Source organism: Elaeis guineensis, chromosome 9, assembly GCF_000442705.2.
Source record: "Elaeis guineensis isolate ETL-2024a chromosome 9, EG11, whole genome shotgun sequence".
Lineage (NCBI taxonomy): Eukaryota > Viridiplantae > Streptophyta > Magnoliopsida > Arecales > Arecaceae > Elaeis > Elaeis guineensis.
In genome coordinates this window covers 10,118,967-10,130,793 of record NC_026001.2, presented here as the reverse complement: position 1 = coordinate 10,130,793, position 11,827 = coordinate 10,118,967, and the positions used below count along the sequence as shown (strand labels likewise).

General features: G+C 42.1%; 1 protein-coding gene across 1 annotated transcript; it reads right to left on the bottom strand.

The window, feature by feature from the left end:
• Positions 1-547: 547 nt before the first annotated feature.
• Positions 548-6,221, bottom strand: LOC105051706 (uncharacterized). The gene is made up of 2 exons (XM_010932272.4): positions 3,218-6,221; positions 548-1,405 (listed from the first exon to the last, which is right to left on the bottom strand). The coding sequence occupies exons 1-2, from the start codon at positions 5,781-5,783 to the stop codon at positions 987-989; spliced, it is 2,985 nt and encodes a 994-aa protein (XP_010930574.1). The 5' UTR covers positions 5,784-6,221; the 3' UTR covers positions 548-986.
• Positions 6,222-11,827: the final 5,606 nt, after the last annotated feature.

Sequence of the window (11,827 nt, the reverse complement as noted above, 5' to 3'; positions counted from 1 at the left end):
CATATATATAGATTACATGATTTAAAAATTAATAATACAATGAAGGCATAAATGGAGGAGTTAGCAAGAAGAGATGCAATGGTGCTACAACCAATTTTAAAAGATCTATCATGCAACAATCTGCATGGACATAAATGAACAGTCTTGCTCCTCTTAGGTATACTAAATGATGTTAAAACTATGAGCATGTACATATGCATGTGCTTGCAAGCATGAGAGAGAGAGAGAGACCTGTAAACATATGAACAAGAGCCTACCTGCAAGGTATCATGCCTAATTTTTAAAGGTCCCCACATCTGAAATCCAAATTCCCATCTCCTTTTGAAGTATAATGACTCTTGCACTATTTGCACATCAAGTTTTATATTGTTATTTGAACCATTTTACATATAACTTGTGCTGTCTCTGCCTTGTCCACTTTCACTTAGGAAAAGATGATAGATTCTAATCATTAGTTAACTTCATCTGGGCGATGACCTTCAAACAAAGAAAATATATATAAACAATTGAATCGTGCTACCATAAAGCCATAGGATAACATCAGAAAGCATAATTAGCACTTTATCCAAATGATGACAGGACAAGTCACATGTAAAAAAGTTACACCAACACTTATTAGTTTCCCAACAAGAGCTATCAAAGGATATCACGAGGGATTGAAGGGATAGGACAGCAGATGGTGGATAAAGATTACAAGGATTGCAAAAGCAAAATGCCATGATGGAGAACTATAATACATGGACCACATAGAGCCGCATGACAACATTAGCCATGCAACACTAGATTAAAGAACATGACCCTATACACTTCTCAAAAAGAAAAGAATCTATGTTACTCTTACCATTCTTCCTACCCAACAACTTCCATTCAAACCTTAGACATACAAAGAGGAAATAACTTGGGGGTGAACTACAAGGCTATATTATAAACTCCAAATTCAGCATCATTGGTGTAAGTAATATCCACAGTGTGACAACCCATAGTCATCAGGTTAAGAGATCTGGAAAGAGCTTGTAACAATTGGTCTCCTTGTTGGGGCTGTCTTCTTTTCTAGGAGGAGCCGAGGAGGAAGGAGATTGATCTTCTACGACATGATAAGAAAATTCAGATAACATCTGGACCACTTCCCTCATTGTTGGTCTTTCAACACTATTTTCTTGGACACATAGCATTGCAACAAAGAAGACATGCATCACCTCGTTTATAGGCACTGTGCTTAGCCTTGAGTCTATGATTGTAGCAACATTATCTCTGTTACAATTAGTGATCCTCTTGGCCCACTGTACTATGTCCACCCCATTGCCAAATTCTCCAACTGGACGTCGTCCAGTGATAAGCTCCAAAAGAACCACTCCAAAGCTGTACACATCACTTTTCTCATCTACCTTAAGAGTATAAGCATATTCTGCAGGGACAAAAAAAAGAAAATATAAAATATAGTTTTGAAAAAATCTATAATTTTTTTAGAGCATAACAATTATTGAACCAAATGTGGAATCTCATGCAAGATTTCAAGGCCTACATAAATTTTCAAACAATCAGTAAAAATCTATTTTTACAAATTATCGCTAGTGACCTAACACAATCTTCTTGCTGAATGATGAAGTCTCATATTAAATCAAAACTACCTTCCAATAGACACAAAGAGGCACCATCTATGTCGCAACCTAGAACAAACACAATCTTCATGCAACCTTATAATTTTGTGATTCCAAGAAATGCCATGGGATTTAGTAGTGGAACTGGCTTAACTAGGCCTAACATGAACAAGTGGATGGCAACATTCATTGCAATCCCAAGGTAGGAATATTCCCCTTCAAATCAAAAAAACAATGTCAAGTTTGAGGGAATCTTTCCTCTCCTAATAGTTGACTACTTTCGCCGAATCTCCTGACAACCCTTCACATAGATCAAAAAATATCATATTGGCCTTAGTGGTCAACACATGCTTGTAAATATGCCAAAGAATTGGTATTATTAGCTAAAAACAAGGGCTTATTAGCTTGAGATTAAGCCCGGGGTCACTTTCACCAAAGGCGATAGCGTTTCGGCTTTATATGAAGGTTGTCAGAGCTGCTTCCGTGTCGGCCCCGCTGACTCGGACTTCCATCTCGAACGGTACGGCTCCCGGAACCGAAATTGATGGGCGGTGGGACCCACTCCAATGTTCTCACGTGAAGCCATGAAAGTCTTTTTTTTTTTTTTTTTCCAAAAATTTGCATCGTATGCAAGCCTAATAAAATTTTCACACGTTTTATTAAAAAATAAAATAAAATTTTCATACATGGATAACACCCCTTTGTTGGTGGTCCGATCCCAAGCTCGACAGAGAATTTTGAACTAGATGGAAGCTATGATACTATTGCCACCCAAATAACATTAGGATGTAATTGTCATCCCATCTGATCAACTAAAAATTACACTTTACATAATATGCATCACTGTGAAAATATGATTGTACATCATGCCAGTCATCTCATCTTTTTTTGTGAGCTAATTATGAAGATGAGAATATGATGAATGGAGCCCATAAAAAAAAGATGAGATAATTGATGCAGTCACAGTCGTGGTGCATATGATGTAGGATTTAATTTCATGCAGTCAAACCTTATCTTAAGGCTATCAACTTGCATGTTAAAGTGATTTGAGTGGCATCCATAGCTAGAAAAGTTAGATGCTGGCAGCTCTTTAAGCTGTGTTGGATCCTAATTAGCCACCAAAAAAGTTCTTTTCAAACAATACAATGATGGCAAGCCAACTTGTCATCGAGGTGGATTGCATTAATTGTTCAAATTAGATCGAATTCTTTAGTATACATGTAGAAAGAAAAATTTTATATCACTAGAAAACTTCCCCTCGATATTACTCTTAACTATTTATAAGAAATTTTCATCACCAATGGCTGTCCATTTCTGCTTTAACTATTATGCGTAAAAATTTCAGCCGAGATACTTTATATCAAAATTTTGATCCAAAGAATACCTTTTGTCCATTAATTATTCTAGAAGATCAAATAAAGATAATCATAGGGTGTAATGTCATCTAGAAGGGCATGTACAAATATAGGCCTCTGAGGGACGTCTAAACAAGATATTGTGTATCAAATCGGATGGTTCTCTTCTACCAAAAAAACAAAAAGACAAAAATCGGATGGTTCTCTATAACGGGACCGCGGTATAAAAAAATGAAATTAAGGGGAGATCAGAGAACAACGTACCGGGAGCAATATAGCCGTAGGATCCAGCAACGGCGGACATGCACTCGGACGCACCCCCATCCTGCAAGAACTTGGCCAGCCCAAAATCCGCAACGTGTGCTTCGAAATTCGCACCTAGCAAGATGTTATTGCTTTTCACGTCCCGGTGTACTATCATAGGGCTACAATCATGGTGCAGATAACATAGACCCCTGGCAGCCTCCACTGCTATCCTGTACCTGCGGTCCCACCCCAAGAACCCCCCTCCCTTCCCGTGCAACACCTCCCCCAAGCTCCCGTTGCTCATGTGCTCGTACACCAAAACATTGGTGTCTCTATTGGAACAGAAGGCTATAAGCCGTACGATGTTCCGATGTCTGATGCTCCCCAGCGTCCTGATCTCAGCCCTGAACCCGTGATCATGGCCGCTGGATCCGAACCCCATCAACCTCTTAACGGCGATCTGTTCGCCGGTTCTGGTGTGCCCGAGGTACACCACACCGGCCCCGCCACGCCCGATTACATTTGCATCCTTCATGCACTCCAAAACGTCCGACACCCCGAAGTCCGCCCGACCGAACGCCGTCAGCCTCCACGTGTCGCCGTCGGACGCGCGGCGGTTCGACCGTGCCCGCACGATTGCGGCCGCCGCGAAGACCAAGGAGCATAGGAGAAGGCCCAGTGCAAACACGAGCTTGAAATCCCCCGGGATGCGCCGGGACTGGACCGGGCCGGTCGTGTAATTGCATGGGTTGTTGAGGACCGGCCCACATAGCCGGGGGTTGCCTGCAAAGGAAGAAGCATTGAAGTAGGCCAGCTGACCGGCGTCCGGTAGCCTACCAAACAAGTCGTTGAAGGAGAAATCGACCACCGTGAGGCTTCTCATCACACCGATTGACCTCGGTATTGTGCCATTGAGGTGGTTCCTTGATAAGTTCAGGTAGTTCAATATCCCAATTCCGGTGATCTTTGGTGGAATTGGACCGGAGAGGTTGTTTTGGCTAAGGTCAAGATAGGTTAATTGAGTGCAACTACCGATCTCCGGTGGAATTTGGCCGGAGAGAGCATTCTGGCTGAGATCGAGCTTCACAAGCTGCCGGAGTTCACCGATGGAACTAGGAATCAGGCCACTAAATCGATTGTCATTTAGTTGCAGAGCTTGGAGGGAAGAGAGGTTTGAAATGGAGTGTGGGATGGGTCCTGAGAGCAAGTTGTTTGACAGATTGAGCTGAGCCAATTGCGTTGGGCCATGGGTGGAGTTGGAATTCTCTGAGATTGGACCAGAGAGGTAGTTGTTTTGGAGCTCTAGTAGGTTGAGCTGGGGCAAGTAAAGGAAGCCTGAGGGAATGGTGCCATTGAGATAATTCTGGGCTAGTCTCACTCTGGTCAGGCTCGAACACTTGCCTAAGCTCTCTGGGATCGTACCAAACAAGAAATTTTTCAGCAGAATGAGGACTTTGAGCTGGTTCGAGGGGCAGAGTTTATCAGGAATGGTACCGGTGAGCTTGTTCGACGAAAGGTCGAGTACCCGAATCCGGCCATTGGAGCCGAGCCTCTCCGGAATGGTGCCGGTGAAGTTGTTCATGAAGAGTTGGAGAGTGTCCAAATTCGGCAGCTCTGCGACGAACTCTGGAATCGAGCCATGCAGTCTGTTCATGAACAGGTTCAGAAGGCTCAGTCCACTGAGCGAGGCGAGCTCGTGGGGTATCTCTCCGGTGAGGGCGTTGTTGGAGAGGTCGAGCTGGGCCAGCCCTGTGAGGTTCCCGAGCGACGCCGGGATCGGCCCGGATAACAAATTGGTGTGGATGAAGAGCGTGTCAAGGGAGATCAAATTGCCAAGTTGATGTGGGATTTCGCCGTCGAGGCTGCAGCTCGAGAGCTCGAGGTGGACTAAGTTGATCAGCTTCCCAAGCTCGGTCGGTATGCCGCCTTCGAATACATTGTAGAAGCCCAAGTAGAGCTGCTTCAAGCTTGTGAGGTTGCCTAACTCACCTGGAATTCTCCCTCTGAGGTCATTGCCATTGAGAGAAAGGTACTCCAATTCGAGCAAGCTCCCATAGCTTGGAGGGATACTTCCATAGAAGAAGTTACCGCCGAGGTCTAGATACTTGATTCTCTTCAAATTTGCAACTCCGGGAGGTAATGGTGCTGTGAAGTTGTTGTCATAGGCATCAAACACCTCCAAGTTTGGTAGGCTCCAGTAGTCCCAGTCCAGCCAACCGCTGAACTGGTTGATAGAAATGTTAAGGTAGCGAAGGCTTGGCAAATTTGACACTTCGATCTCCCCCTCAAGCTCATTGTCAGCAAGGGAGAGGTTGACAAGGGATTCCAGGCCGGAGATTTCGAGCGAAATGGAGCCCGATATGTTCAGGTTGGAGAGATCGATGGCCACGACTCGGCCTCGCTCGCACCGCACTCCGAACCATGTGCAGGCTGAGGCAAGATTGGAAGTGTTCCAAGTGTTCAATTCTGGGCTGGTGGAATGGAAGCTTTTTCTAACAGAAGCCAGGACTGAGGCATCATGGTGGATAGTGCTAGTACAAGAACATAGAAGGGAGAACAGTAAGAGGAGAAGAAGAGGGACCATTTTTTGTTGTGGTTTTGGTGAACTTTTTTCAGTGTGACATGGGTTTTTGGGATTTGGATGCAGGGGACTGAGCTGAGAAATGGAGGTTTAGAGGTTGAACAGAGGAGAATATAAGGCTAAGGAAAAGCCAAAGGAATCTGAGAAGCTTCAAGTGGGAAGAGAGGCATCTTTGGGGCAGTGTCTTCACATTACAAGGAATGGTGGAACTTAGTACCTACCTCTCTTTTGCCTTCAGGAAGAACAGTGCTCGCTGTCACTTTCTTTCTTTCTTTCTTGTTTTCCTCTGCTCTCCGGCTTCAGTGGGGGAGAGAATGGAGGTGGTTCTGGTCACTGGTTTTATTAGATCTGCTTGGGTTTCTTTAAACTAGGCAATAAAGGAGGTGAGAGAGGGAAAGAGAGTGAGAGGGAGAGGTGGTTTTAAATTTTATTAGCAGGGAAAAGAAGACTGCCGTTGGGCTACAGAGTTGCATTTAAGTTTCATAGGTTGTTCTATCCCCAACAAAAGAAAGTGTGGGGATGTTAGGAAAAATATAAAAAGTAAAGTGAGTGTTCAGAAGCCTGCCCTTGACTGCCTGAACGCGGTTCACTCTGGGGAAAATAAGACCAGACGAACATGGTTTCAGAATGCTACTTTTGTAATTAGATAGATATGATTCTCTTGGCAAATCATGCTTAAATTTTGGACCTAGTCCCAAGCTATGGCTCTATGTTAGCATGGGTTTAACTTTAAGCTGTCTGGTCTACTAACTTCCTGCTGCCGATCCTCAGACTGCTGACATGGGCTGCTTGCATGAATCTGCAAGAAAAATAAAGAGGTTAGACGACTTGTCGGATTGATTTTGACTAGGCCTTTCGATCCTTAAATTGGAGAAATTTTTTGATGGGAAAAGAAGAAGAACAAGATATAGAGAATAAGTAGAAACGGCCATAATAATTCTGGTATTAAGGATTTGCCAGGGACACACTTTCTTGTAGGGACTCATAGGTTATTTATAATTAGGATCCCAAATCTTCTATGAATTATATCTTAACAGACTAGGGTCATGCTGTAACCATCTGATATTTTTTTTATAATTGCTTAAAGATTCAGCATAACTATGGAGGTTATTATGGTGATCTACACTCTCAGGCATTATCGAGGGAGTATGCTTCTATAAAAAGTAGGGTGCTCCTGAGGTGAGAGGGGCTTAGATTGGTTTAGGATGGGTGCGCATCTATCAATTCAAGCTTGGAGGTTTTACATCAGATAACGTATGGCCTCGGGGTTGGTTGCCTCCGATCAACCCACCATGGCCTCCAAGTCGCAAAGGTGGTCTCAATATGAAGGGGTGTTTGGTTCGTAATCAAAATTTGAATAAAATGAGAATCGGAATGGTTTGAAATTGGAATCGAAACAGCCAAATTCTCAAAGTGTTTGGTTCGTAATCGGAATCGGAATCCGAACTTGGAATGAAAATTTGAATCCATAAAGGAGAGTAGGGATTGAGTTCTTTATAGATTGAGCCATTCTCATTCCACTCTGGAATCGGAATCGGAATGGGACTCCTCCCAACCAAACGGTTGGAATGGAAGTCACCCATTCCATTCGATTCCAGACCCCCACTCTCTCCAACCAAATACCCCCTAAGTATCTTAGAGCATTTAGAAATATTTTAGTTGCCATGTCAACTGTGAGCTAGATCAATCTGATTGTGCCATATCATCAGGCTCATTTACCCTACATCATCACTATTAGGAGGTGTTTGGTTCGCAACCGGAATCAGAATAGGAATAGAAATCCGAATGGCTTGAAATTGGAATCGGAATGGTCAAATCTCCCAAAATGTTTGGTTCGTGATCGGAATCCGAATCGAAATCGGAAATTGAAATGAAAATTTGAATCCATAGAGAAGAATAGGGATTGAGTTTTATATAAATTAAACCATTTCCATTCCATCTCGGAATCAGAATCAGAATGGGACTCCTTCCAACTAAACGGTTGGAATGAGAATCACCATTCCGATTCCAATTCCAGACCCCCACTTTCCCCAACCAAACACCCCCTTAATGTTTTCATTTATGTTCTCAAGTATAAATGCAGTAGTTATATAGAGGCAATGGTTAGGGTTTTTGAAGGAAATTCCTGTTATAGTCCTCCATCAAGGCTACGCATGACAAAATCAACTTGTGGGATTTTAATAAATTATACAAGTTGGTTAAGTGAAACTAGTTAGAAGATAGGAGATATAACATATACTTGGCCCAAATGTGATTATGGATCAGCGAATTGCATGCAAATCCTAAAATTAGATGTCCTTCTAGCCATGGTTGATTCCTAGCAAAGCTAGATTGGGTGTCATTTGATTGGTTATCACCTAAATTATTTTTAAAGCCGGTTTGGATTGTAATATTTAGTTGTGTTCAGGTGAGACCCCAATTGAACCAGACACACCCAAAAGTCTTGTAGTGAATGTTTTAAATTTAGAGCATGGTCTTTCTTTTATTTTCTTTTTTGGCCTTTTCTCTTGCCAAAATTCTATGTGCATACCCAATAAAAATGTTCAGAAAGATACAATAGTAGAACTATAACTTACCACAGCATGATCCTCCCTCTGTGGGCCACATAGCAGAGCCTAGTACGTTGCAATTAAAAGCCAAGATTGAAATGTCCTTAGGTGACTCAATGAAGCAGTGTTTCACCTCACCACTTGGTGATTCGGTCATTCTAACATTAATGAAAAGCATGTGAAATGGATGCAAACATATCTGCAATCATATCCCAATGCATGTACATCTCTATGACAAAGCAAAGAGGGATTATAGTTGAATCATTATGTCCTTCTAACTAAGATCAACTGCCATTTTTATAATAAGAGTAAGATGATTATAAACAACAATAATGACTATAATATATACAAGTGTGGATGTGTTGTGTGGAATGGAATCATTGAAGCTTTTGTCTGCTTTATTCTCCCCATTCCCACCCTTGCCTAAGGATATGGTCTTAAAGAAAAGATAACTAAAGCAAGGAGGGGGACGGGAGGTGAGAGAAGGAAAGAGAATGTTGAGGGGTTGGATACTCTCCACTTCAAAAGAAAAATAAAGATATCTCCATGGCCCGCCCTTCACATGGGAAAGAGAGCTCTTGTATCATATGGACTTGAATTGGAACCTCTCTCTTTTGGTCCTTTTTCCCTAGCCCACTTCCCAAAGTGGCCTTCTTTGCTTTCTAGCTCTTCTTCCACTACACTCTTCTTTTACTCCTTCAGGCTTTGAGCTCATTTACTGCACCCGGCCAAGGGGCAATCCATTCTGAAAGGCATCAATGGCATCTGATGACTCTCCTTCCTTGAAGGGTTAGTGGTCATTTGAAACATCTGGTTAGGAGTTCATGAGGGTAAGAAGGATGCCCTCCTGAGGGGCCACCGTTTTGGTCCTTTGTGACAGGCTAAGAAGCAAGTGGTGTGGTCACGGGGGGTCACCAATTGTAGATGATTAAATGCCATTGGGATGGATTGCTTAGTGGTTTAAGAAATGGTCCAATTGATGACATGCAACTGATAAGGTGCATTTGTGTGTAAAAAGTAACAGTAATGAGTATAATTAGGTAGGTCCATTACTCCTAAATGACTCTTTTACTTGCAACGTTGCTTAAAAGTCAGAGAAGTACACAGTTCTTTATCCAAGCACTGATGCCCTCAGTAAGTTCTCTGCTTCCACAACAGGACCTACCCCCTTGGTATATTTCCAGTGGACCCTCACTTCCCTTCCTTTCTAACTAGTGGGCCTATGACTTGTGGAAGTTTATCATCAGTATCGTATCTCCTCGATATTTGATCAATCAAACCTGTTACTACTATCGATCTCAAGTGTCGCATATCCTTAACCCCCATCATCTTGTCATAATGTGTGTTAGCTTCATCAAAAGACACAAAGTTTCGACTCGATGCGATCATTGGACAAGTGGACTTCACGATGAGTGCTTGAACAGTTGGTTCATGTACGTGAACTTGCTAGGGACTGCGTTACGTACGTATGATATGAATCATGCATCGATCAGTATTATATAATCTCAAAGTTCTGGCAATGTTGCATTCAGTGCCAAAGTGGAAGATTATCTTCATACCGTCGCAGAGTTAATATATATATGTCTCCCACGGCCTAAAATGCATTTATACCAATGGAAAAGTATGAGGGCAGCATGTTTCTCTGAGTACCATCAATGGTGGTGTAGATGCATTGTACACTGCACGTTGCAATCAGTGAGAGAGATTGATTACGTGTTAGCAATTATTTCATGCTCAAGCTTTTGAAAAAAATGATTGAAGACTCATTTCCACACCTCTCAACAGGGATTTCTGAAGTCATGCATGCAACATCGTATCTAGGCTTGTCATCACTTTTCATGAAGAACAAATCATGGTTCATTTTGCTTTTGATTCCAAGAATGATTGGAATGCGATAACTAGTGGGCATGTCAGGCCACTATTCGCCCATAAATTGCCTTATGAAGACACCAATCACATTATCCCAACAAGCCTTGTTGTTTGAGAGAAAAGCTGGTCTTTCAAGCAAGGTAAGTGATGGCATCTTAGGTCTTGCAAAAGCCAAGGCAAAACCCAGGCTTCTTTTCCTTTACCGAAGTGGTGCACTTCATCTTATATTACTATTTTATTGAACGAAAGCAAGGGATGAACATGCGAAGGCAAAGGAAAAGACAAAAAGAGAGGGAAAAGGATTCAAAGGGGTGGAAAAAAATAAAGCAAAACCCAGCATTTTGCTCCATTCCTTTAAGACCAATGGAAGACACTCTTAAAAGAGATCTCATCCTGGCTTCTAGGACAAGGGAGTATCTTTGGAAGGTGCCATGGCTCTCTCTGTGTTGGCAGTGAATGACATGAAAGGAGAAAGAATCTAAGTGCCGACACAGTTTGTGATAAAGTTGGTATGCTCTTTTAAACTATTGCCAAAGAGTGAAAGCACACCTCCCAAGTAGAGGGTGGCAGGAGCCTTCCTAGTTTGAATGACCATAGAGCTTTTGCCTGCCCACTCCCCCTTGGTTTTTCTTTTGATTTTTATAATGTCTATGCTTGGCACTTTTCTCTTGTATATATGGGAAGCACCTTAAAAGTCCAACTTGAGAACCATTGGAATAAAATAGAGACAAGAAGCCATGCAAGGGACACTACAATATCTGAATCGATTTTACTGCATATGATACAACCCAGCATGTTTTGTTTGTTTTTACTGCACTTCTGCTTCATCTGAGATTTTTACATTATCATGTCCTTTCTAGGCTTTTTCTTCCCATTTTGAGCAGTACCGGCTAGTACATATTTACATAGTGTTCTACCGAACTGCCCAATTACCGTCCAATTGATCCATGTACTAGATCTCACAGGTAGAACAGGAAGAGTTGGCATCTCCTATGCACCACTGGTGACATAGTAAATTTAGACATTCAGAAGATGGTAGACCACAAACTGGGCAGTTGTGAGAGGCTAGACCTAAGATAATGTCTTCTCCCGGCGAGCGATAAAGAGTGGTGCATCCAATTGCAAAAATAAGATCATTTACCTTCGATGATAGGCCAGGCTATAGCTGGCAGGGAAGAAGGGAACGAGGCTTCGCCGGCATTGCCTTATCTACGAGAGTACAACAATCGACTGGCCTTTTCGCATTAGTAATTTTTTTACTTTATAATAACATCGTTAAGATAATTAACTTTCTTTCGTGCTTTCGGATGAACAAACTGAAGCATTGTACTGTTGGCTCTTTTTTGAACCATCTTTTCGTTTCAGATGCACATTGTTGCCTACAGTCTTCCTCTATGAACATAAGTTTTTCTTCCCTTTAATAAAATTGTGGGTGACTAATTAATGTGGCTAAAGCTCATTAGTCTCCTATTCTCTCTTTCTCTCAAAGAAAAAAGAGATAAATAACATTAAACGTAGTCCAGTGAGTAAGCAGTCGCAAAACTGACCAAAACAGTGGAGACAAATTAATCTTGGAAATTAGAGAAAAAAAGGAACATAATAAAATATCTATGAGATACTATGATAGAA

Excerpts from the sequence above, each read along its gene's own strand:
- LOC105051706 (XM_010932272.4), bottom strand. The coding sequence starts at position 5,783 with ATGGTCCCTCTTCTTCTCCTCTTACTGTTCTCCCTTCTATGTTCTTGT. Across the intron at positions 1,406-3,217 it reads CTACGGCTATATTGCTCCCG|AATATGCTTATACTCTTAAG; the intron begins GTACGTTGTTCT and ends TTGTCCCTGCAG.